Genomic DNA, 27,375 nt, shown 5'->3' on the forward strand with positions numbered 1-27,375 from the left:
CTTATACGGTGAGCATTCCAAACACTCCGGATGTCATTTAATACCTCCTGTTGAAGAAACAATAATGATTAAGTGACAGCTGGTATACAGTGTATTTTTAAACAGTGATTAGGGCCTACAATAAGTGAAATATAGTCCTCTTTATTCTCTACATACCTTTGCAATGGGTAAGAAAATAAAAGTACCTTAAATTGCATTGTGATACATACAGTTTGAACATTAACACTGTGTTTAAAAATAGAAAAATAAAACACTTTTTTTGTATTTACGTATATTTAATTGAGTATTTGGCGTACCACTAGATGGAGCCTGCTGTGGTACGCATACCACAGTTTGAGAAACTGTGGTCTAAAGAATCAGTACATGACACATATTAAATAAACATAAACTCACAGTGGCTATTTACCTGAATGAATGGCATAAAACAGAACTGTGACAAAGCTTTGTTAACGAAATCCCCAGCGAAGAATCCCTCATCCTTCATTTCTGCTAGAAGCGTGATCCAGGGTTCGATTCCTTCTTTTCTCATCACTCCCCACCAGCTCTCAATTCTCTGGTTCGCGGTACTTGCCCCTGTGATGTAGCTTCACATCCACATCATTTCTCCGTAAATACCGCTGAATGTCTCTCACCACTACGTTCTCAGTGCCCATGTCAGTTCGTACGAGCCTGTTGCAGCCCCCACAGCGCTCCACTGCTTCCACGAAGTACCCCCCGATCACTTTTGGGTCACTGTTAGTGAGGGTGGCCGGCAGCCAAATGATGTTGCACGAGAACCCGTCAATGCAGCCATTAATGCATATCCCATATGGCTTCAGTTTGTCGTATGAGTCTATGTGCCACACAAAGTTTGGTCCCTGAGCAAAATATTGCCTCCTTCTGAGACGTCTGGTCTGATGAACGTGAGAACCGATGGAGTCCAGTAGAGAGAGGAGGATCCTGACGTCTTCTCTTCTGATAGAAATACCGTGTTGTTTACACTTTGTATACATCCACCGGTAACCGTGATCCTTTCCAGGGCCTTGCAGTTGGTCAACAATGAAATCTATCCCGGCGTCCAAGTCGTACCTCCGCCGGTAAAGCAACCTGGCTCTCAATATTCTGTTTAAATGCCTCTCCGTAATAATGGTTCCTTGCAATGTTAGGCTTTTCAGAATGTCTTTGTAGCTCATTCCCAGCCAAAAATAAAACTCAATCATACTATTCCTGTCCATCGTGTAACTTTAGCCCCTCTACTGCCTCGACTTTAAATACTTTAGAGAAGGTGCGCTCAATTTGCTTACCCAGCTGACCAGGAATGTTATTAATTAGTATTTTGTGCGCACAAATTAGTATTTTTTTTTACCATGTCATGTCTGGGGCTCCGTACATTACTGTTATTACATGTATATAAATGTATGTGTATATATGTATTTATTAGTGAAATATTCTTCTTGTACGGGTAAAACAGATATTTTCAAATGTTACCAAGTACAATGTTTATTATGAAGTTTAGAGAATATTGCATGAACAATCTTACTGTTTGCGTTCTGATCAGATTCAAATGTGCTCTTTCACGTTTTCTCTCCAGATCGACATTGACGTCATTTGTCTCATGGATGACAAAGTTCTGGCAAACTATATTCCATCTTATAGAGATTGAATTGCCGTTTTAAAATTCTGCAAGAGCAGGCGGCCACTTTCGAATAGAAAGAAAGGACTTCTCGATAAGCTTCATGAGATGATGAAATCAAGAAAGGAAAATCCTCAGGAAAAGAGCTCTACTGTAGCAACTAGTCAAACAAAAAGAAAAAACAAACATGAAATCTTGAAATGGATGGATACACAACAATGGAGAACTTGCCAAACAAGTTAAGACTAAGCAGGGCGGTGGCACCAGAAAGATTCAGATTAGCGCTGAAGCAGGAATAAAGGACATTTTGCAGGAAGGAAAGAAACTTTTTTTCCCAAATGGAACATCTCCCAAAGGGCTCGAAAACAATTTTGAGTTTGAGTTGTGGGACTTCAAACAGAATTGCTTTACAGATGAGACATTCAAATCAGTGGCTACTATGTATGAAGCAACACGGCTAACAATGTTGCGTTTCTACATAGTAACAAAGGCAAAAGATGATGCTGATGATGAGGCCAGTGAGACATCAGAGGTGATCCTTGTTTCAGAAAACAGAACTGAGATCAATGAAACAGAAACAGTAGATGTCATGTGGTCTTCATACAGTGATCCTTCTGTGCTCGAATCTTCAGTAGAGTCAGAAGTTACATTTGGTCCAGTATTTGATGTTGAAGGAGATACAGATGAGACATTGATATGTGAGGGTGTGCTTCAGCCATACAGTCCTGATAATTCACAGGATGTAGTAACAATCACTATCCACCACTCAAACACATTACAGGACATGATCGCTGCTTTCTCTGATGATAAGATTTTGAGCAAAACACTGCAGGTGAAACGGATACTTCCAGACACCTCTGAAGAGGCAGGGAGTGGTTCTGGCCTACTGAGATGTTGTCAGCTGCTTCTGGCATGAATTCTATGAGCGTTGCACACTCGGTGGAGCAGTTCAGGTGCCATTTATTCACCATGATTTCTCTGCAGAGACATGGAAGGCAGTTGACAGAATCCTTTTGAAAGGATATCAAGATTGCCAGTATTTTCCAAACCAACTTGCTCTTCCCTTTTTTGAGGAAATGCTTTTGTGTGTACAGCAATTTTAAGATTAATTTTCTGCAGTTTGTGAGCACTCAAGAACGTGAGGTTTTACTGGAAGCATTATCAGTAGACATTGATGATCTACTAGAAGTTCTTGACTGTTATAACTGTAGGAAAAGGATCACAGCTGAGACTTTTTTCTTACAATACTTGCAGAGATAGCTCACAAAGAGCTAGTCCAAAAACCAATGTTCGTTATTGACTGTTGGAGGGAAGTAACGCATGATAATCTTTCTCTCAGTCCAGAAGAACTTACCAAGTTGCTGTCTGACCTAAGACCAACGACAAAAAAGGTCTGTCGGCTGCTGAAGTTTCCTCAGGATTTATCTCCAAAGCAAAAAGAAGTAGGTAAACATCTAAAAAAATACATAAGAGAGCTACACTAGATGATGTAAAACTCCAAAACTTACTTTGCTTCTGCACAGGATCTGATTTTACTGTAACAGACAGCATCTATGTGGAATTTCAGGATTTGTCTGAGTTTACAAGAAGACCTGTTGCACACACATGTGGCAAAATCCTTCACATAGCTGACAACTACAATAACTTCCCAGATTTTCGTTTGGATTTTAATGCAGTGCTGGAAAGCAATGTATGGGTTATGGACAGTGTTGTGCCAGTTCATACTTAAACAGAACTAGCTCAAAGTTCAGTTCACACAGATAATAATGAACTAGTTCATGTTCATAGTTAATTTTTTAAAGAAATGAACTAAGTTCACATTTCTAAAAATGAACTAGTTCACGTTCATTTGTTTGTTTTTTTAAATAAGCCACTATCTTACTCAATAGAATGTCTTTACCATCCATCACCAGCTGCAAATCACTGCCTATTCAAAACTAATCAAAATTATTGTACCAATTAAGCATCAGAGACAAGTGACAACTATTAGCCTATAGCCAGGAGAGAAAAAATATTGAGATAAGGAATATATTTACCCCTTAAATAATGTGTGATCAGGAAAATATGTAGAACCTGGAAAATGCAAGGTGCAGTCAAGCTATACTGTATGTTCAGTGAAACCTTTATTTAGCCAGCATGAACCAAATTACCCAGGACTTCAAAAACATGAAAGGTACATTCAGGTTCATGGGAAAAAGATCTGTCCACTGACAAAAATCCCGCATATTCTGAACGGCAGTAACTATGTAAACCAGACAAAATTAGTGATGTACTGTAATGTAAATTTAGCTTGGGCTTACTCTGCTCAATGTGCAATACTCAACAAACACATTTTCACACCCTCAAAAGGAAATAAACAGTGTGTAAAGAATGAAAATGCCATTTACATTAATTTATAATAGTAAAAAAAAAATCTTCCTGATCATATTTGTCTAAAGAAAATGAACAGCTAGCAGCTGAACAACCTAACTTAAGATGAGCTAACCCTGCTCATTGTGAAATACTGGACCGACACATTCTAGCATCCTCAAAAAACAGTAAACAGTAAGTAAACAATGACAATATCATTTACATTCTTCAACTTTTTTTTTCACTCTTCCAGACTTAATTTGTCCAAATAAATTGAATAGCTTTGAAAACTGAAAATTATACAGCATAGAGCTCAAATAAACAACAGCCTTCGATTTCAGATGCTGGATTTATCTGTGGGAGTCAGAGGCTTCAAAGTGCAATAGTCAAGCAGCATAACTTACTGAAAGTAAACATTTGGTGAAAAAAAAAAAGAGGTTGACTCCTGAGATTTTGTCAGGCTGGAACACCTTTACAAGATGTCCCACTCTCATAGCACAACAAAAGAGTTACAGTGGAAATTACTAGTCCAATACATCAAGAAGTTAAACTTCTTTAAGCTTTCTGTTTGCATTCAAGAGCAGTTGCTTCTCAAAGTTTTCATCACCAAGCCTGTTTCTCCTGGGCCTGAATATTTGGCCTCCGATACTGAAAAGTCTCTCCACTGAAGCGCTTGAGGGGAGTGCAGTGTTGTATTTAAGGAAGAGCTTTTTGAGCCTGGGCAGCAGCATGTACTCTGCAAAGCCATCTGTGGTTGGTGCATCCAAGTAAGTGTCTGCTTCACTTTTTTTGAGATTCTGAGGGTTTTGGTTAAACCTGAAGAAGGAAGCCGTTGTGTCTTTGTCAGCATCACCACTAGGCTGAGGCTGATCAGGGTTTTGTGTTTCTGAGTCATCTGAGTTGCAAGTTAGAAGTTCTCGTTTCAGCATAACTCTGTAAAACAGCCGTTTTTCCTCATCCTCCACCCAGCTGAGCTTGAATATTGGCAGCAGCATGGCTGACAATATGTGTTCCTTCTTCTCAAGCATGACTTCAACCCTTGTTTTCAGGGACTGCAGGATGTTCAGTATGAGTGGACGGCATGTAACCAGACCTTGCGCAGCAGTGGGCTTTGTGCTCTCCTCCAGCAGGCCATTCATATCATTTTGTAGTTGTACAATGGTTGGAGCCAAATACCCGAGTAAGATGTTTTTCTCTCCCTGCAGGATGTTCAGTGCAGATGCTAGGGGCCTCATTACATCCACAAACTTGTGTATGAAGCCGATTTCCTCTGCAGAGAACCGCCTAAAGCCAAACTCATCACAGACAGCATGCAGGATAAGGTTGTCATATGCAGCAGTGACATTATCAGTACCTTCATTGGTATCTGCCTTGGGAGTTAACGTCGCTATGTGAGACAGTCGCTTCATAGCAAGATACAAAGAGTTCCACCGTGTATCATTTGGGAACACAAAACTGATCCCAAGCTTTCCCTCAACAAAATCTGATGCTTTGTGGCTTCTTTTAATCCGGTTCCACAGAGCAGATGCCTTAGCAAAAACGGCCCTTGACAATATTTTGTACTGTTTATCAGTTACCTTCTCTGTGTCTTTGGCAACAAGATTTAAGGTGTGAGCCATGCACCTTCTGTGAGGGGGAAGACGGGGGTCTTCCAATGCTGAGAGAGGCTCAGGTTCCATGTCATCCTCTTCATCTAAGCTCTTACAAGCAGCAGCAGGAGGCGAGGTAGATCCTGGATCATTTTCATTTTCAGTTGCTCCATTATCACTGTCAACATCTGGATCTGGATCTTCATCAGCAGCGGGAAAATCTTCTGCAAAACAGTTGAATGCTTTCACAAAATTAGCAGCATTGTCTGTCACAGTGCACACAATCTTGTTTTGGATTCTGAACTCTTTATGCACTTCTGACAATGCTTTGGCGAGAACATCATGTGTGTGTGCTCCTCGAACACGACGGCATGCAAGTACTGCAGAGCTTCTCTGAGAGATATTATTTTTGTTGAGCCAATGAACAGTAATGCCTAAAAACGCTTTATTCACTGCAGTCCAGCAATCTGCTGTTGTACATACGGCATCAACTTCAGAGAGTTCATTCTTTAAGTCAGAAATATTCTCCTGGAATGCATTGTTCAGTAGTTTCTGTACCTGCTTTCTTGAAGGCACATGCCTGGATGGCTGCAAACCTGTCACTAATTTGATGAAGGATGGCTTCTCGACCTTGCTCAAAGGCTGCAGATCTCCCACAATGTAATCCAATACAAGCTTGTCCACTTGTTGCTGAGAAACGAAGGAAACAGCAGGTCCTTTACTAAATAAAGTGAGCTTAACTTGGGTGGGTGTGCTCGGCGGCGGCGGTCCTCTCTTCGTTAATGATTTCTTGCGTTCATCATTCAGTCGCAGATATTTGGCAAGATAGCTCGGATGCTTTAACTCGATGTGGCGCTTCAAATTTGAGCTCGATGTGGCTGACGTACGTACTTGTTTGTTTAGTCCCGGTGGGCACAGTTTGCACAAAAATGTAAGGTTTTTTCCGTCTGAGTCTTCATTTGTTTGTACGTAAAACTCTGCCAAGTGCTGTTCAAAACTGGCTTCAGTAGCAGCTAAGTCTGTATCACGTGAACTAGTACTAGCACCCGCCATGCTGGACCGCTATCACGGTGTTTGCCATAAACAGTGTCGTAAAACCTGACTTCAAATGAGCGTGAACTGCGCACGCGCTCAGTCCTGGCAGACGGAACGCCGCTCTCGCTCACGTTCATTGTTTGAAAAGTGATTCGTTCAGTTCAACGTTCACCGAAAATATGAACGTGTTCAGTGAACGTCGTTCATTGAACGCGTTCACGCACAACACTGGTTATGGATATTGTTTAGTGCTGAAAATACAATTCAGATATTCGACCAGCACTCAAATGTGGGCCAAAAAAATGCACTGAAATTGCAGCTGTGTCAAAAACTATTCTTTTGTGATATAGATGAAAAGTTTTAAATGCAATACAAAGAGTCAGAAATCAAACTTTTCTTAATTTTTGCTCCAGAAGACTCAACAGCCTTTTAGTTTTATAATTTACAAGAATCTCACAGATTATTTGCACTATTTTTTGCAACTGAGTTCAGGTCTTTTGTTTAATTTGATTTACCACTTTGGACTCATGTTTAAAAATATTTTTTTAATTTACAGACTGGTTTAGCTGATATCATTGTTCATTCAACCAAAGCTGCATTTTGTTGGAAGTTTGATTTTTACTGTTTTTGTTTGACATTTCAGTATTATTGCACATAATTTAAATTTGTGCATTTATATTTCTATTTTAAGTTACTGTATTGTTTCAAGTGCAGTTTACAAATTACTTGGATATGAAACTTGTCATTTGTTTCCTATGTGTGTAAACCGTTCAGAGGCCATTTAAACCAGGGTTTGTATTTTAACATTGCCATTTGTAGTTTTTAAGCTGAGCCATTGTTGAGGCCTAGTTGAAACACCTTTAGCTGTGTAATTGTTATTAATAGAAACAAAACATTTTAAAATCTTTAACAATTGTAATGGAAAATAAAAAAAAAACCCACTATATTTAACAAATTGTGGTTTTGTTTCTTAAAATTGATGATGTAACTTTGAATTGTATGACACAGAACAAAAACTGATCATTAAAAAATGTTGAGATTTCTCCTGCACTTCCATCATGTCCTGAATGATAAATGACAGAAATCTTAGCACAGTCTTCAATAGCTGGACAGTAAAGTCAAAAACCTTCACAATATCAGAATGTCAAATCTTGTCAGGTGATTTTCAGTTGTTTTAATAATATATAATTACAATTCAGATTTCCTGTACACACATCTCCTTACTCTTTATTGTAGTTACTGAAGATTAACATTACACATTCTGTGATAGTCAACACATTTGTTTAGTTTAAAACAAAAGAATTTTAAACAATTTCACCAATATTGTAGCATTTGATTAAAAAAACTCTTCAAATTACAAAAGCACTTCTAAGACTTATGAACATGCTTAAAAGCTGTGCCATTCTTGTAAAAGGCTGTTAAGTCTCACTTCTTTTTGTTTTGTTTCAATTTACATGTAGTTTGAGTGAAAACTTTTAATCAACCTTCAAGGGCAAAACACCAACAACGTGCAATGTCATCTAGATTTCAGTGATATTCACTGATTAGTTTGGGCTTCATTGTGTTATTTATACTTGATAAATGTCTATCAAAAAACATTTCCTGTGTGTAAGCTGTGTAAAGTCACATCTGAAAAAGCAAACAATCAGTTAAACAAATGTTTTGTATTTCAAACTTCTTTCCAACTGTTACAGATAAACTGTAGCAAGACTTTTCCCATTCTATTTAAAAACAAAATACTCATAGCAAAACTGTAAAAACTGTGGAATTAATGAGAAAACCTCCTTGCCAGATCAAATAAAATGGCTTCATGCCTGTATCATACACAATAGCAGCAATGCAAATCAAGATTAAGTTTTTATTATCAAATAATGTAGGTTCCCTATTAATGCGTCTTTTTACAGACACTGGCTGACCACAAAGTATAACATTTTTATTTTATAGTCTCCAATGTGTGAGAACTATAGTTGTATATTTTACACAGTCTGCATCATTTTTTCTCTTAACTGGATGTACAAATCACATGCAGCATAAGCATCAGCTGGAGCATCCCATTCATTTTCTGACACCAAGAGGCAGCAAAGTTCAAACACTGTCATCACATGGAAACTGTTTGTTTGGAGTACATTCCTCCAAACAAACAGTGATCTCCTCCACACAAACCGGCTTCAGTCAGTCTTCAGCATTATGCATTTCTGGGTATAAATACATAATGGCTGGTCGTCCTGTAACCAAATCATGTGTTGATTGTGCACGAATTGGGTGAGAATTCCAGGTCTTCACTACTTCATCCTGGAGAGATAGAAAATATAACAAACATAGTGGAATTAATCCTTGTGTTAAATACAAAGAACCATTAAGACACATATCACAGAATTTCCAATTATTGCTTTAATGTTATTCCATTATAAAAATACAAATGGCATGCAGTGATTCAGCACTTTTTCCATTAGTAGTTACTGGTTAGTGCTCGTGGCCAAAGAATCCTGCATAGCAGATGAACCAAACTACCAGTGTGTTCTATTCTGTACCTTGAATACTAGGGATGTACCCAAATTAAAATTCTTGCTGAAAACTGAAACACCGAAAGAAGTTAATTTGCAAATTATTAGTACCATTGCATTTATGGCTCTGAATGTGTCCCAATACTATCCTCACTATAAATAAAGCATAGCAATTGTATGAATGAATATTCATGTTTTAAAGAATAATCAATTAAAATATGAAAATATTTATTTAGCACTGACATTCCAACAATGCACTTCATAAAATAAAACGTTTAACTTGACCCCACTTATACATAAAAACTGGGCTGCTGGAAGAGAGTCAGATCAATGTTCTCTGATTAAAACACTAAGTACATAGAAGTCCTTGATGAAAATCAGCTTCATCCAAGTGTGTACAGTGTGTGCTTTGATGTTGGCTTAGATCATTTCTAGTGAGTGCTGGTTTGATTTTAATCCCATCAAAGTAATGATCTTTATAACGCTGACCAAGTACAGTCGTGATAAATTCCAGAGGATCTTTGAGAAACGTGCGCTGACGGACTATTTTGTGTATTTTTCTGTTATTTTTGTAGTCGTTTTGTGTGCTTTGACCTTCGCTCAAGGTCATAGTCAGTCTTTTGTTTTTCCTGCATTATATAACTTGTCAACAAATCCAGATACAGGTTGTTATTTTTGCCAATTGTTAATTGCCAAATACGCATTCGCCTTGCAAATACAGGTCTTGTCTAGTTAGTGAGGATGCAGTAGGCATCCTCACTATTGTTTTCCCTATACTTTATTATAGTTATTATTATTATTATTATAATTATTCTTCTTCCGTCTTACTCTAACTACTCCTTCATTTTTCAACCAATTTCAACGATTTTTGTCTCAAACTGTTCAACTATTTTCTGGACATTATGCTATGTTCTGATTTTTTTTAAACTTTTCAACTTTTTGAATTATTTCCGGTGAAATTTTTGGCTCTAATCCACTAACATTGGAAACTATGGTATACTTGGCACTCCTTCGGCGGCCATTTTGCTAAACCTTTGACATGTTCAGCTACTACAACCCATCACAACTTTTTCAACCTGTTTCAACTCATTTTAACTTTTTCAACCAGTTTCAACTTCTTTCAACTTCTTTCAACTTTTTTCAACCAATTTGAAATTTTTCAACCAATTTGAAATTGTTCAACCAAATTTCAAATTTTTTCAAATTTTTTAACCAATTTCAACTTTTTTCAACTTTTTCAACTGATTTCAACTTTTTTCAACTTCTACAACAGATTTCAACAAATTTAAATTTTTTTCAACATTTTCAACATTTTCAACTTTTTCAAATTTTTCAACTTTTTTCAACTTTTTCAACCCATTTCAACTTCTTTCAACTTTCTTCAATTTTTTTTCAACCAAAACCAACTTCTTTCAACTTTTTCAACCGCATTGCTAATATTAATATTCTGCTCTTCATCATCACTCCTCCACTTCATCACCAATCCTCCTCTTGTGAGGAGTTTGCAGGTTCTCATTTCACATCTCAAACTAACATCTGTAACTGCTCGGTCATTCTTTAAGCGATTTCCACCATTCAAACTTTCCCATGTTTCAAATATTCTGCTCTTCGTCATCACTCCTCCTCTTCATCACAAATTCACCTTCAGTGTGGAGTTTGCAGGTTCTCATTTCTCACCTACAACTTTAAACTTTAACTGTTTGGCCATTTTTCAACCGATTTCCACCATTCAAACTTTGAATTGTGTCAAAAATTCACCTCTTCATCATCACCCATCCTCTTCATCACAAATTCACCTTTAGTGTGGGGTTTGCATGTTCTCATTCAGACTCAGAACTTAGTTCTTTCACAGCTCAGCCATTTTCCAACGGATTTCAACATTTCAAACTTTGACATGTTCAGCTGTTTGTTCACTTTCAGGTCATACTGGGATTTTTAGACACACTACTGTGTGACCTGGACTTCTAACTGGTTTAACTGGTTTTCCCCTTCAAACTGGGATTTTGACACATACTGCTGTCTAAACTGGACTTCTAACTGGTTACACTGCTTTTTCCCTTCATACTGGGGTTTGTACTCATACTACTGTATAAACTGGACTTCTAACTGGTGGTACTGGTTTTTCAAGGTTTACTGGTTTTACTGTTTACTGGGCTAATCTTAATGGTATTGTAATGCTAATGCTAGGATAATGGTAATACAAGGCTATTGCTAATGCTAGGCTATTGCTAATGCAAGGCTATTGCTAATGCTAGGCTATTGCTAATGCTAGGCTATTGCTAATACTAGGCTAATGCTAATGCTAGGACAATGTTAAAGCTAGCACAATACTAATGCTAGCGCAATGCTAATGCTAGCGCAATGCTAATAGTAGCACAATGCTAATGCTAGCGCAATGCTAATGCTAGCGCAATGCTAATGCTAGTGCAATGCTAATGCTAATGCTAGCACAATGCTAATGCTAGTGCAATGCTAATACTAGCACAATGCTAATGCTAGCGCAATGCTAATGCTAGCACAATGTTAATGTTAGCGCAATGCTAATGTTAGAGCAATGCTAATGCTAGCGCAATGCTAATGCTAGCGCAATGCCAATGCTAGCGCAATGCTAATGCTAGCACAATGCTAATGCCAGCGCAATGCTAATGCTAGCGCAATGCTAATGCTAGCGCAATGCTAATGCTAGCGCAATACCAATGTTAATGCTAGCGCAATGCTAATGCTAGCACAATGCTAACGCAATGCTATTGCTAACGCAATGCTAATGCTAGCGCAATGCTAATGCTAGCGCAATGCTAATGCTAGCGCAATGCTAATGCTAGCACAATGCTAATGTTAGCACACTGCTAATGTTAGAGCAATGCTAATGCTAGCGCAATGCTATCATTAGCGCAATGCTAATGCTTGCACAATGCTAATGCTAGCGCAATGCTAATGTTTGCGCAATGCTGGCGCAATTCTAATGCTAGCGCAATGCTAATGCTAGCACAATGCCAATGTTAGCGCAATGCTAATGCTAGCACAATGCTAATGCTAGCACAATGCTAATGCTAGCGCAATGCTAATGCTAGCACAATGCTAATGCTAGCACAATGCTAATGCTAGCGCAATGCTATCATTAGCGCAATGCTAATGCTAGCGCAATGCTAATGCTAGCGCAATGCTAATGCTAGCGCAATGCTAATGCTAGCGCAATGCTAATGTTTGCGCAATGCTAGCACAATTTTAATGCTAGCGCAATGCTAATGCTAGCACAATGCCAATGTTAGCGCAATGCTAATGCTAGCACAAAGTTAATGCTAGCGCAATGGTACTGCTAGCACAATGCTAATGCTAGCGCAATGCTAAGGTTCAAATTTTTCAACCCATTCCAACTTCTTTCAAATTTTTCAACCCATTCCAACTTCTTTCAACTTTTTTAACTTTCTTCAATTTTTTTCAACTAAAACCAACTTCTTTCAACTTTTTCAACCAAAACGTACTGCATCCTCACTTGCATTTCCTTCAGGAAATGCAAATATTCTAGTTTAAACTTATTTTTGTGTCATTTCGTGTATTTCTGTTTTTTTTTGTGATTTCGTCTGTCTTTGGAGTGGGTTGATTGGCTGATTTTTGTCAACATTTTGTGACGTTTTGTTGTCTTTTTTTAAATTTTTAGAGTCATTTTGTGTAATTTTGTGTTGCTGTGGTTTATGTTATTTTGTAGAGTTACTTTGGGTCCGCACAAAATTAGACTAAAGGCCACATGTGGCCCCTGAGCCACACGTTGCCCTTGTTGGTGTTAGAAGCACTGTGGATCTTTTTTATTTGACACACTTTCAATTAAGAAAAGTACAGTTGTGTGCGAAAGTCAGGGCACCCCTTTAAAAACAGCATATTTTATACATTTAAAAATTTATATTCATATTTACTGTCTCTCTGGTATATGGGGAAAAAAGACAATATTGTCAGGAAACATTAATGCATAGTTACATTTTATTTTATTAATTGAACAAAATTACAAAAATGAAAAACATAATTTTGGCATGTGCAAAAGTCGGGGCACCCTACAGCATCAGTACCTTCAGTACTTAGTAACACCCCTTCTGGCAGATATCACAGCTTGTAAACGCTTCTTATAGCCAACAACAAGTCTCTGGATTCTATTATTTGGGATTTTTCCCCATTCTTCCTTGCAAAAGGCTTCCAGTTCTGCAATATTCCTAGGACGTCTTGCATGCACAGCTCTTTTAAGATGTACCCACAGATTTTCGATAATGTTTAAGTCGGGAGACTGTGAAGGCCCTTCCAAAACCTTCAGCTTGCGTTTCTTGAAGTAGTCCATGGTGGATTTGGAGGTATGTTTAGGATCATTATCCTGTTGTAGAAGCCATCCTCTTTTCAGCTTTAGCTTTTTTACAGATGCTGTGATATTTGCCTCCAGAATTTGCTGGTATTTAATTGAATCCATTCTTCCCTCCACCCGAGCAATGCTTCCTGTCCCACTGGCTGCAACACAACCCCAAAGCATGATGGATCCACCCCCATATTTAACAGTTGGCAAGGTGTTCTTTTCATGAAATGCTGCTCCTTTTTTTCTCCAAACATACCTTTGCTTATTGTGGCCAAAGAGTTCTATTTTAACTTCATCAGTCCACAGCACTTGTTTCCAAAAGTCATCAGGCTTCTGTAGATGTTCTGTTGCATATTTTTGACGTTGTATTTTATGATGAGGTCGTAGATAAGGTTTTTTTCTACAGACTCTTCCATGAAGGTCTTGTTTGTGCAAGTATCGGCGCACAGTGGAAGGGTGCACCACCACTCCTGAGTCTGCTAAATCTTCCTGGAGGTCTTGGTTTACCTTTCTGACCAGACTACGAGCTGTTCTCTCCGAGAGTTTCCTTGGTCTTCCAGATCTCTTCTTGACCCCCACAGTTCCCCTCACCTGCCATCTCTTAATTATGCCTCGCACTGTGGAAACTGCAAGCTGAAAACGCTTTGCTATCTTCTTGTAGCCCTCCCCGGCATTGTGGGCATCAATTACTTTCATTTTTTCTGTCTTACACAGCTTCTTAGAGGAACCCATGGTTGCTGAGTGTTTGTACAAGGTTTGTGGAGTCGCCGTATTTAAGAAACCCTCAAAATGGCACCAGCTGGCACTCCCTAATGACAATTGTTGACACGTGCTTCAGGACCAATGAGCTGGTAGAGGTCTGAGCTTGTAAAAAGAATATGACACTTTGAAACTCTCAGGGTGCCCCGACTTTTGCACATGCCAAAATTATGTTTTTCATTTTTGTAATTTTGTTCAATTTATAAAATAAAATGTAACTATGCATTAATGTTTCCTGACAATATTGTCTTTTTTTTCACATATACCAGAGAGACAGTAAATATGAATATAACTTTTTAAATATATAAAATATGCTGTTTTTAAAGGGGTGCCCTGACTTTCGCACACAACTGTATATATAGTATCTCTTTCGCTGATGAGGTTCCTGTGTTTTTGGATTGAGACCCAAACAATTTTTTTTTTTTTTACAGAATCACTGCAAACCTTTGAGGATATAATGAGATCTGCTGTCACCTAGTGCATTTCATGAGAAATTACAGTATAACAACAAAAAACCTACCAACCTACTTTTTTTTAGCACAGAAAAAATGAGTTACTGGGTATGAAATAAATTGTGAAACAGAAGAAATCCGACACAAAGTCAAACAAGATAAATCGATTACTTTTTGGGCTCATTTAAAGTAAAAAGAAGCAAAACGGCGAGTTCAAATTCTTCGTTTAAACTACATTAAACCGTGCAACGTTATTAAAAAATAAAATACCAAGACTAAAAGCAAATAATGATTTTTTTTAACAATCTAAATAGAACAAGAAACAAGCCTTTAATGCCATGTTTAAACCAACTAAATTATTTTAAACAAGATAACAATTAACATTCTGAAGGGCTAAAGTGTCTTGATTATTTGAAATATTTAAAAAAATACAGTAAAAAAATATTTACTCCCAATAGATTTGTTTCTGCTTTTGGTATTCATTTGTTTATTAGTTTTTTTCTGTAAGAGCCCTTGAAACAACAAATAAATAAGACAGAACATAAAACATCCTATAGTATATATATATATATATATAACATAATCAGCGTTCGCACCAGGAATTGTTCACAGCATGGGGTCACATTTTGAAATGTACAACTCTTTGAGGGCCAAATTTAGTGAAGTAAAGCTTTGTTACTGCCTCACTTTAAAGCCCAAAGTTATTTGTTAGTACAAGGGTTATGATCATATACGTTTCTACTTCCTCCTACTCCTTTTTTAATATGTACAGGCTTCATGTGCAGGATTTTAATCATTTATTCACACTTTGCTTTGTTTGATTGTTTTCTAAATTACTATTATTAGCATTTTCATTGTAGTAAATACACTGCTGTTGTATTTATGTTCCAAATTAAATTAAATCAAATGAATTGGTGAGGGTTCATGGATGAGTGTAGTTAGAGTTAAGCCTGGTATAGGTACTCCACTAATAAATACTCACAGACACCGTATAGACAAGAAATAACATTTTATTACACTGTACAATATATATATATATATATATGTATGTAGTTATGCTTAGCACACATAACTACACACATGAACGAGTGCATTCACTTATAAACCATTATGTGTGCAGATGTCCACGTCACACCTACTGGGAGAGCACTGGGAACCATTAGGTTGTAAATGATCAATAAATCAACATGAACCATAACAAAAACCTGATGTAAAATAATAATAGTAATAGTTATAATAATAATACATTAGCAATTTATTGACAGAAATTGGCTCAAGTTAAACTAAAAAATACTTGAAATTTGGGTTGGGATGTATGCATCATACTGTTTAGAAAAGGAAAAGTCTAAATGTCATATTCCATAAATCATCTTCTCCATGTGTGAGCTGTGTCAGTCTGTATGAAGAACTGATGAAGAAACATCCCAGTGATGAAGATGAGCTGGATTCTGATGGAAAGTGAGTTGAAAGTTCAACAGTTTTTTGTATAAAATTGAAACCAAAGCAGTCTGTGTAAACACTGCAGTGCTGGTGACGAACATCTGGAACTGTCTGATTCTCCTCTGAAGCAAAACTCTGCAATCAAACACAAGATAATTCACAGTCATTAGTATAAAAGTCATCTTTATTTTTACATTAAACATGTTCAGATTCTTTCTGTGTAAATGAGAGGCTTTACTTACATGGATTGTTTTGGCCCATCATGGTCCCGAAGATGAAGAGCGTGAAGAGGAAGAGAGCCACCAGAGCCTTCCTGCGCAACCGCGTCATGGTCGCTGTCCGTGGTGCTGCTGAGCCAGGCATCGGCTCTCATAGGCCGGGAGCAGGCATCACAGCATCCCCCAGCCCTGGGCTCCACCACGCACCCGACAGAGCTCACATCATCGGCTCCTCCACCCGGATCACATTCAGGCTTTGTGTCCACCAACAACCCGGAACCCGCGGTGCTTTATTCCTGCAGGAACTAGCGTCACTGTCGGTGGGAGGAGGCTGTATGGAGGAAGATTAGTGCCACACATGATGCAACACTGACGTTACAATGAGGGGTGTAACCAGGGCCTGACCTACACATATTGGGGCCCTAAGCAGGATACCTTTTGGGGGCCCCACACTGCCAACTTAGAACAGTTAAGGAACACAAAAACTGATGCAGTATTTTATTATAGTCTTTCATATATATATATATATATATATATATATATATATATATATATATATATATATATATATATATATATAGTGCATATTTGTGCAAGTTCTCCCTTTTAAAAAGACAAGAGAGGCCAGTAATTTTTTTCATTGATTTACTTCAACTATGAAAGACAAAATGAGAAAAAAAAAATCCAGAAAATCACATTGTATTTAATATATTTAATTTTCTGAATGGCTTGCATTATATTTATTATTATTATATTATATTTTAATATATAATAATTATATACTGTATATGTAGAGAGAAGGTAGGCTAAGTCACCAAATAAAGGCATGGTTAGATGGTTGCTGAGCAACAAGAGAACATGTTGTATCCTATATTGATTAATACTTATCAAGTCGGGAGGACTGTATTACCTTAACATTACATATCAAATGTAATTTACTTCTAAATAACTCAGAAGAGGTTTCCAGACAATGTGCTTCCATAATGCTAAAAGCACAACATTTTAGTGTTTTTCTATTTTAAGTTAAAGGACTAGTTTAATCTTTCACCAGTGAATTTTAACAACTAACTGCAGGTCTCACTGGACACAACAAATATATTTGCTAAGCACTTCATTCATATGAAATCATAATAGTTAACATTGTACAGAATGTTTTTTTTATTATTATTATTATTATTATTATTATTATTATTATTATTATTATTATATTTGATAATGTTTTTTTTTTTTACTTTTAGTGAAAATAAACCTTTTTGGGATTTTCAAAAGATTATTTTTCATTTTCAAGTTTGTCAAGGGAAAATGTGACATGAGATTAATCTGAGCATTAATACAGGAAAGAACAAAGAATGCTTTGTTCTTTGTTTCTTGTGTGTTTTTGTGTTGATTTGTGACTCTTTAGTGTCATTTTGTGTATGTTTGTTGAGGATTTGTGTGTTTTTGTTATTATTTTGTATGTTCCTACAGACAATAAATAAATAAATAAAAATATCCCTTTAAATATGACGCCCTCTGCTGGACTTCAAAGTAAAGTCAGTTCTCAAGCGGTTGCTAAGGAGACAACACAACAGACGCTGTTGTGTTGAAAGTGGCTTCGAAATTCTATAAGTTAACAGACTACACTGTGAGGTCTATGTTTCTTTGTTTTATTAAAATATTCACACAAGCTACAGCTTATCTTTTAGTTGATGTTACCGTGTTTTTCTGGCGGAATGACTTATGCTTTAAACGGAGTTCAGATCGGACCAGGAAACAGGACCATGACCAGGACCAGGCAGGGCCGCCAGGACTGCTACTTCTACCAAATGTATTCTTCATGCTTTGGTTTATTATATGATGATGAATTATTATGATTAGTAACATTATGTTGTTAGCTTCATCCACTCGTTTAATTTATATAGTTTTATAATGCTTTCCTTAAGTCCTAATGCACGATTTATTAGAAGTGTGATAATATATCGATTACTAGATTAATAGCGATTTATTTTGTAATATGATTACAAATAAATGATAAATAAATAAATAAAATAGATAAAATAAAAAAAATAAATAATAAACTTAATTAATGGTACATAACCGACACATATACCTTGTTTAAAAGTATATGAAATAGCCACAAAATGAGAAAAATTAAAAAATATGCATAAAAAAAATCGTGATAATCGTTAATATCATAATAATTGTTGAATCGTAGTACCCTGAATCAAAATCTAATCGTGAGGTCCCTTAAATGGCACAAACCTACTATTTATTTAAACATGATGTGGATTTTATTTAAAAAAATATATTATTTATATATTTATTTATTTTATGTATTTATTTATTCATGTCCATCCAAATTCTGACCCACTTGTTCCTCCGAAAACAGTATTAAACAATTAGTATTTATTGTTTTTGCTCTTTATGTTTTTATTTTATCAAGCAAACCACAATAACATGTATTGTTATTGTTACAATGTTTGAACGTCAATATTCCAAAATTACCAATTGTGTGACTGATTTTTAATTAAACTGATGTTTTACATGTATTTTTTTTTATCAATCATACAGTCATTTTATTTCTACTTGTTTCCCTATTGTTAAATATGAGCTGATATATTTGTTTGCTGGCTTGTGTTGAGTCTTTTTTTTAAATTTTTTTCATTATTCCTAAGTTGTTTCATTAACATTTAAACATCAACTAACTATGATTGATCAATCATTTCCCTTTATTATTTGTTTTTTTGTTGTTAAATTCATATTTAAAAATGCATTTATTTATGCATTTGTTAATTTATTTTGATCAATCTCCCAGTATTTTTCTTTCTACCCCCCCATTGTTAATTTATTATTATTTCTGACTTGATCTTGTTCAGAAATCCCATCCTGAGAGCAGACAAAACCGTTGAAAGTGAACGACAACTTTTGGTAGAGGAGCAAAAAGAATGCAAAGACAAGAATCGCAAGTTTTGCCAGGAAACCAACAGTCACAGAAGGTCAGTGTTTAAATGTTTTTTATTTGTTAGATTTCCTTCTCTGGCTTTTATCTGTGGATTATTCTCTGTGTAGCGATGAAAGCACTGAGTGCAGTAGTAGTCACCCAACCGTCACCTTTGTGTTGATTTAAAATCCTTCACAGATATTTTTAGCCATCTAAATATATTTGTTTCTAAAATGATATGAAGAGGCCTGGGAGCATGGGAGTTTGAGGCTAGATTAGAAGAAAACAGAGTTCAGGATTGGTTATGTAATAACCCACAGACAGGTCAACTATTTTAAAGAAGAGAGTGATGATTAAGGACCATGGATAATCTTTTTTAAATGATAGCTGATAATACACTGCACTTAAATTATTATCTACTGATGATCAACAACTATATGCACTGTTCATTGTATGTATTATAAACTTTATTACAGTCCCTGACTCTTGTTAAATTCAGGGACTTGGTGGAAATGTGTGTGTTTACAGACAATAACATCCCATATCAGGTTGATCAATGGTAAATTAAACTTTTTTAAAAATGCATGAACTGTTATGCTTTATATCAGAAATAGGCAACTGGCGGCCAGGGGGTCACATGCGGTCCTCGGTCTAATTTAATGCGGTCCCCAAAGTAAACGTACGAAATGACAGAAAAATACACAAAACAAAAGCAAGAATACATTAAAAAACACAAATAATTACAACATTGCAGGAAAATACAGAAAAGTCTTCAAAAACACAAAACTACAGCAAAAATGTACAAAACTACAACAGTAAAACACAAAATTACTCAGAAATATATAAAATCACAGAAAATGACAACTAAAGTATAAAAAACAAAACAAAAACACAAAAAACAAAACAAAAACACAAAAAACAAAACAAAAACACAAAAAATGACTCAGCAAACCCACAGTACTCACAAACAAACAATAGAAATAAATAAAAAATTACACTATAAAATGCCAAATGACAGCACAAATACACAATATGACTCCAAAAACATATAATTTACAGGAAAAATACACAAAAAAACAACATAAATGCACAAAATTCCTCACACTGAGCAAGACAACAACAAACATAGACAGAATGAGAGAAAAAACACAAAGTTACTATAAAAGCCTTTTATTCTTTCCTGTGTTGATGCTCAGATTGCTCATTATTCTAAATGCTGACATGAATGTTCATCATGTGGTCCTCTGATCAAACAAACACTTTTTTGTGGCCCCGCTGTGATAAAAGTATATTTTAGTCTACTAAAAACCAAATGTCATTTAAATGAGTAAAACCAGACTATAACTGAAATAGTCCTGATGACTATATTTTGGCTGAAACTAAATTTTAGTCAAAAGACTAAATGATTACTGTGTAAATCAACAATGCTGTGCTGCATGTTGTAGTGCTCTAGTTCTGGTTCAGGGCTTTACTGGTGTTTCTCACTATAAAGTTTGGCCACATTAGGTGTAATTTGGCAATTCTGAGAGTTTTAGTCCAGGCTTGGTGCTCTTTTTTTATCTGTAAATATTTTGTTTGTTCTTTTTAATCATGTTGTATTCTCTCTGTATTTGAATACCTTTTATATTCAAGTTTGCCTTTCAAAATCTGGCCACAAACACCAGGTGAAAACGAGCCTCTTTTGGCTAACTCTGGCTCATTCAGTATGGGGTGTCGATTGTAAAGTTGTGCATGCTAAAATAAACGTTTTAAAAATGTATGTGAATTTTTCATGTTACTTTTGACTAGATTTACAGAAATATTTGTGAAATTTGTGATATTTATTTCTTGTAAAGAAAATACATGTCAATGTTAAATCTAAATCTAAATGTTAAATATTAAATCTAAATGTTAATTATTGAATCCAAATGTTAAATCTAAATGTACATTTAAATATGCTAAATCTAAATGTACATTTAAATATGCTAAATGTTAGATCTAAATGTTAAATCTAACGGCACAATTTTACATTTAGCATTTAGATTTCACATTTATTATTAAATGTAACATTTTGATTTAAATTTAATGTTTAGATTTAATTTTTAACATTTAGGTTTAGATTTAAGATTACATTTAGATTTACCATTGACATATTTTTACGAGAAAAGTAAATATAACAAAAATTTACAAATATTGCTGTAAATCTGGTCAAAAGTAAACATTTTTTAAATATGGTTTGTTGCTATAAATTTGTTTATTTTAGAATGCACAACTTTACAATCGATGCCCCATAATTTACAGCATGTCTGTTTATTAACGTGCTTCGTCCCTTTGAAATAATCAATAAATTCAAATTCAAATGTCTGTTGTTTCCTTTATTCACAGGAAGTTGGACGATAGACGCAGACAGTGGAACATGCAGGAGAGGCGTCGAGAGGAAAAGATCCTACAGCAACGCCGGGAGCAGATCCAGGACGCCACCGAGCGCTGCCGGAGAGCCAATCAGCCTCCTGCACAGAAACGTAGACCAAGTGAGTCGTTTGAAATTTAAAAAGTCGATCTCTTACCAGGGGTGGAGCAGTGATTTTAAAAGTGAGGGTGTTCTAAGGGCAGGGCTACCGTCAAATTTAATTTATTAAATTAATTTACTAAAACCATGATGAAGCTGTTATTAGTCAGGGATACTCAACATGTGGCTCCTCATGTCTTAATTTTAATTATAAATCCCACAGAAAACCTTAAAATTTAGAAACCTTTTAACTTCTTACCTTTTTTTGGCCCACATTGCAACTTCCTCTGTCCCGTTTTTGCCCCTTTACCCAAAATTCTTTTGGAAGATTTTGATTTTCGCTTCCTTTTGTCAATACATATTACTTTTTCCTAATTGTTGTCCATTTTTGTAAGTTCTTTTTGACACTTTTATCCAATTTATCAATTCTTTAACCATTTTTTGACACTTTTCATCCATATAAGTACCTTTTGCCATTACATACCACTCGTTTCTTCTTTTTGTCAATTTTTTTCTGGCACTCTTTACTGCTATTGGCCCATTTCAGTCACTTTTCACTCTTTTCTTGCAACTTTTGGACCATTTTTTTGCCACCTGTTGCTAATTTTTTGCCACTTTACTTACACTTTACTCATCACTGTTACTGTAACTCTTTGTTTACCTTCTCAGAACGACGGTTTTGTCAAATGGCTGGCTATGATTGGCTTGATCACCATTCAATCAATCTAAAAATGAATCCCTCTGTAAAAACTGGGAAGATTAATTTTAGTTTTTTTGAAATTGCAGGTGTCGCATCCGAGACGCACCTGTTTTTTGCACTTTGTCATGCATATCTACTCACTGATGTCTTTTCTTTTTTATTAATTATTATTCTTAGCTATTCCAGCCTTCAGTGGAAAGGTCATCAATCTGGACGATGCAATGAAACAAATTGGAGGGTCTTTCAATATGCCCCATTCCCTGTCCTCCTGCCTGTCTATGGAAACCATCAGAGCCAGGTGAGCAGTTGTACTAATATTCTCACTAAAGTTTTTGATTGATTATGGATTGATTATTCCATAACTCTTCTTTGTTTTTCTCATCAAGCAGCTTAATTCCTATCGAACCAGCCACTGTTTCTAAATCCCATCATCACCCATTGCCTTCTGCTGTGGAGTCCAACACTGACGTTGTTCAGGAGCAGAACAAAACGGAACCACAACAGGATCCCAGCCCACAGGTACCGTGTTTGTTCTAAAGTCATGTCAAACCTCACAAATGCATAAAACGGGTTTTACTCAAGATTCACTAACAAACTCAGTGTGGTTTGCAAAAAAGATTGTTTACAAACGAATGCTATACTGTTTTGTTTTGCAAATAAGAAACACACCAATCAACCAAATACAGCAAGTGCAAAAAAATTCTTTTAAGTACAAACTAAAAAACAGGACATTTCTTAGAAAATTTACTGGCATTTATGTGTGGATCTGCAAAGTGAAAAATTAGTGGCCAAAGTCGAGTTTTTTGTAGTTGTATGTTGTTGCTTTTGTACTTGAAGACATGCTTTTTTGTATGTGTGAAACATGCTGTGTTTGTTTCTGAAGCATTATGTATTTGTGTAATTGGTACATTTCCTATTTGTAGAACAAAATGCATTAGTTTGTTTAGGAGCGCCGTGAACACAACCGCTCTCAGAGCGGAACAAACACAGCAAGTATCGGAGATGACGTAGGGTAAAGTACATGGGATTGTAGGTGATCAGCAGAGCCGGCAACAGCGCAAAACAGGGCTTTAAAACCACCAAAAAGCACTTCAACTTGTTGCTGCTTCATTGTTGAATGTTGTGAAAGAACAAACAGAGATGGCACAAGTTTCTGTGCACTCTTAAGCGCTCGCTTTGACCCATAGATGAGAGCCTCTTCTTCAGGTTTCTGTTGTTCTGCAGAGAGAAGTCTCTACTCTAGTAATGGCGCCCTCAAGCAGTTAGTTCATGCAACTGCACCAGAGGTTGTTTTGAACGAATCAGAAGATCCGTTTCTAATGCAAACCGAGCCAAACCAAGTTAATAAAATTATCATTTGTCCTTTACCCATTCGGACCGAGTCCGGAACTAAACCATTGTGAAACCAACTTTACACATTGATGTTAACTGGAATGTTACAGTCTACCAAAGCTCTATCCAACTGTCCAAATTAGCTGTGTTAATGAATAATAGAAAGGAAAAACAATATGAATAATTAGCTATAATTACTTTTTTTCTAATCATCTTGGCTTTGCTTTCTGTTTCAGGACATCCATCAGTCTGACTGCCTCTTGTTTAAAGACAGTTTGGAGTGTGAGGACGATGTCTGCGACACAAACAAAGATCAGCAAGTCTTTTCATCGTTTTTAATGAATGCAGAGAAAGCCTCTTCAAACCTGCACAGCCAGTACAATCCAACATTGGACTTAGCTCCCTATGCAGGGTTGACCCTTGTCGGCGTTGAGGCGTCAAAGAAACTGACCAAACGCAATCACAACAACCGAGACAAAACTGAATGGCACCTTGTTTCTAAACCTTCATGGGAGTTTACGCCCTTTGAAACACTAAGTCATGAAGAGTTCCAGAAAGCTCCACACAACTACAACTTTTGTGGAGATATTGGTGAGCCCTTTGTGTTGCACGCCAGGTCATCTGAGGTTTTAAGTCCCAAACTAGAAGCTTTGCTGGATCTCAAACAGAAAGTGATCCTTGATGACAAACCGGTGATTGATCAGTTAGCCGAAAAAGATCATTTGCCTGACAAAAACAGCAACAAAATATTGTTTCAGGCTGCAAATATCTCCCTGAACAACAGCCTGACAAACAATGTTGTAAAAGAAGAGAACGATCAGCAAAAGGCACAAGAGAAGCATCATCGGTTAACTCAGCAGCAACACCTCAGTGCATCCATCAATAACCTCAACAAGATTTCAAACTTACAACCCCAAGCAGAAATGAACTCAGAATCGCTACAAAGTGCGAGCACGTTGAAGTCACACTCGGATGCTGCTGCTGGTCCTGAGGAGGAATCACACGTGACTCAGATTTCAGGGGGACGTTCGGATATATCGGATGAGGTCGGGTGCACTAAAGGAATCCTTAAAATAAATCAATATGAAAAAAAGTCAGGACATTTGGGCTTTAAAAAACAAGAGACAATAAGGGACAGCATTGAATTAACAGAAGCAAAGTTAAAGAAAACAGAAGGCAGCAATGCAGTGAAAAAGAAGGTTCGTTGGCTGCATTTGGAGGAAGAGGCTCAGAAGCAGAACTCCAACAAGTCGGCTGAATTTATTCAGTTAAGAAACAACTACGAGGACCACCAGCCACTTGCGACCACACCCCCAGGAGCTCCCAGGCTTGCAGATTCCACGGCTTCTCACCGTACAAAAAATACCTTGACAGATGTCGAGGTTCAAGTCAGCTTGGTCCTAGATGACACAAATGAGGTCACGGTGCCACAGGACTGCAACAGGAGAGCTGGCCTTGAGGTCCCCCGGAGAGAGCATGCCGCCGCAGCCAGAGCATTTCCTGTTTCCTCCACAACACCAAAGCGCATTCTGGTACGACCTCAATCCGCCGCCGAGCTGAGTCGGATTGCCAAAAGCAAAGGGAAGAGCATGATTCCCCGTCTACCACCTCGAACGAGGGCGGTGAAAGGACGGACAGCATGTGATCCAAAGGCTCCATATGGTGCGGCTCAAGCATCACATGTAACCCCAGCAGACAGAAGCCATGCTGCATATGCACCTCTACCATCAGCATTCACCCCCACATTTTCAGAGGACAACTCTAAGACCCCACACACCTCGTTACACCAGGACGCCCACAGCAGAGCAAGAGAGACATCTTCAAAGAAGTTACAGCTCACTCGCACAGACGAAGAGGTTACTCAGCTCTGGCAAGGACTTCGTAGAGGCCTGACGCCAAAGGAAGGTAAAGTATATCTTAGTTATTTACACAACAACTAAAAGCAAAGCAGACAAGGGCTGTGTTGGAAACTACTCATACTAAGTCTAACGTCAAATTTAGTATGTGTGTGTTCACATTAGATAGTATGGAAAGATTAAGTACACGAGAAATACCCATATGTAAACTATATTGGGACATTTTTTGAGAATGCATGGTAGACACACTAGTCATACTCAACAGTCCCATGATGCATTGCGAACGGAATGTAAAATGGTCCTGGGACCGGCTTCAAGCTAAAAATCAAACATCCCCTTTTCAAAATAAAAGCATCTCTTCTTTTCTTCCATTAGTTTATTTCAACGCTTTTGTAAATAGGGCTCTTGTTTTGAAGTTAACCGGAAGCTTGGTCAGTAGAACAATGGAGGGTCGGCATTAAATGCGTTTACGCAGGTTTTATGTAACAAATGAGCACATGTTGATATTCTTTTTGGTCACTTTCTCACTTAAAATGCTTTCAGAACGTTCAAAAGTGGAGAATCAACAGAGATATTTAGCTTCAGTGTACTTCAGGTTTTTGTCGTCGTAAGTTCCAAATGCATCCTGGGAAACTTGGAAATATACTTCAGTGGGAACGATCATCCTAATCATACTTGTCATATAAAGTAGAGAGTATATAAACTCAGTGAGTTTGTAGTGTATAGTACAGAGTGGGACATTGTATTACTGTAACTGCACAATTGCCTTGGTTTGTTTTATATACAATACTGATATCATGATATTTAGAATATTAATTCAGAAATGCAGTTATATTGTTTTATGTTTCCTCCTATTTTAAAATCTATATCCTCATCATTGGGTTGATTTTGTTTTTGTTAGGCACATTTGTGTCATTTTTTACTAATTTTTGTGGATGTTCAACAAAAAACATTTTCATGCATTTTCAAAGTAAAAGACCCCTAAGGTAAAAAAGAAAACGATTCTAGGAATTTGTATTGCATGACATAATGTAAGCAGCACCTGTTAGACTGCACTCACAATACGCCTTCACTGCAACATATAACCTATATAGCTATATAACCTATGTGCTTATGATTTACAGGGTCTGACCTGGAAAGTGTTGAAACACAGAGGCAGCCAGTCATCGACATCTCCTTTGAGGAGCAGGAAATCCTCATCTCTCTAGAAAGACTCAATCGTGAGCTGCAGTGTAAGTGATTGTATACATGGAAAAAACAATGTACAGTTTTATAATGCTATATGATGACATTTCAACTGAAAAATAAGAACCTCTGCTTCTTTTTCCATTGCAGGTGTGCAGAAACGTTGTTTTGTACCCACTCCATCATGTGTAAGTACTTCTAAAAAGGTCTTTTTGATTTTGAAACACTCAATCAAAGGTTTACAAGAATTGCATCATTACAGAGGGACAATTATTTATAAATAAATAAAGAGTTTTTATAGTTACAGTACAGATTAAAAAACGTAATAAGTAATTTAAAGTTCCTCATTTCTCTAACTTCTCTACATGGTGTATACCCCAAAATAAGAACTAATAAAAACTAGAATATTTGCATTTCCCCATGAAAATTCAAGTGAAGATGCAGGTGCGCTGCACTGCATTAGCTTAGCAATAACTAGTATTAGCATTAGTTACCAATAAATGTCATTAGCTAGCATTAGCATAAGTTAGCATTAGCCAAACAACAATGTTAGCACTAACCTAGCATTAGTGTTAGCCTAACAATAGTGTTAGCCTAGCATTA

General features: G+C 36.7%; 1 protein-coding gene across 1 annotated transcript; it reads left to right on the forward strand.

Moving 5' to 3' along the window:
* The first annotated feature begins 17,817 nt into the window (after window positions 1-17,817).
* Window positions 17,818-26,827, forward strand: LOC114471893 (uncharacterized). The gene is made up of 7 exons (XM_028460883.1): window positions 17,818-18,098; window positions 19,147-19,266; window positions 21,576-21,721; window positions 22,577-22,697; window positions 22,786-22,918; window positions 23,968-25,636; window positions 26,712-26,827. The coding sequence occupies exons 1-7, from the start codon at window positions 17,980-17,982 to the stop codon at window positions 26,825-26,827; spliced, it is 2,424 nt and encodes an 807-aa protein (XP_028316684.1). The 5' UTR covers window positions 17,818-17,979.
* Window positions 26,828-27,375: the final 548 nt, after the last annotated feature.

This window comes from Gouania willdenowi, chromosome 11, assembly GCF_900634775.1.
Source record: "Gouania willdenowi chromosome 11, fGouWil2.1, whole genome shotgun sequence".
In the NCBI taxonomy this organism is placed as follows: domain Eukaryota; kingdom Metazoa; phylum Chordata; class Actinopteri; order Blenniiformes; family Gobiesocidae; genus Gouania; species Gouania willdenowi.

Excerpts from the sequence above, each read along its gene's own strand:
- LOC114471893 (XM_028460883.1), top strand. The coding sequence starts at position 17,980 with ATGTTACCGTGTTTTTCTGGCGGAATGACTTATGCTTTAAACGGAGTT. Across the intron at positions 22,919-23,967 it reads AACAGGATCCCAGCCCACAG|GACATCCATCAGTCTGACTG; the intron begins GTACCGTGTTTG and ends TTTCTGTTTCAG. Across the intron at positions 25,637-26,711 it reads AGGCCTGACGCCAAAGGAAG|GGTCTGACCTGGAAAGTGTT; the intron begins GTAAAGTATATC and ends TATGATTTACAG.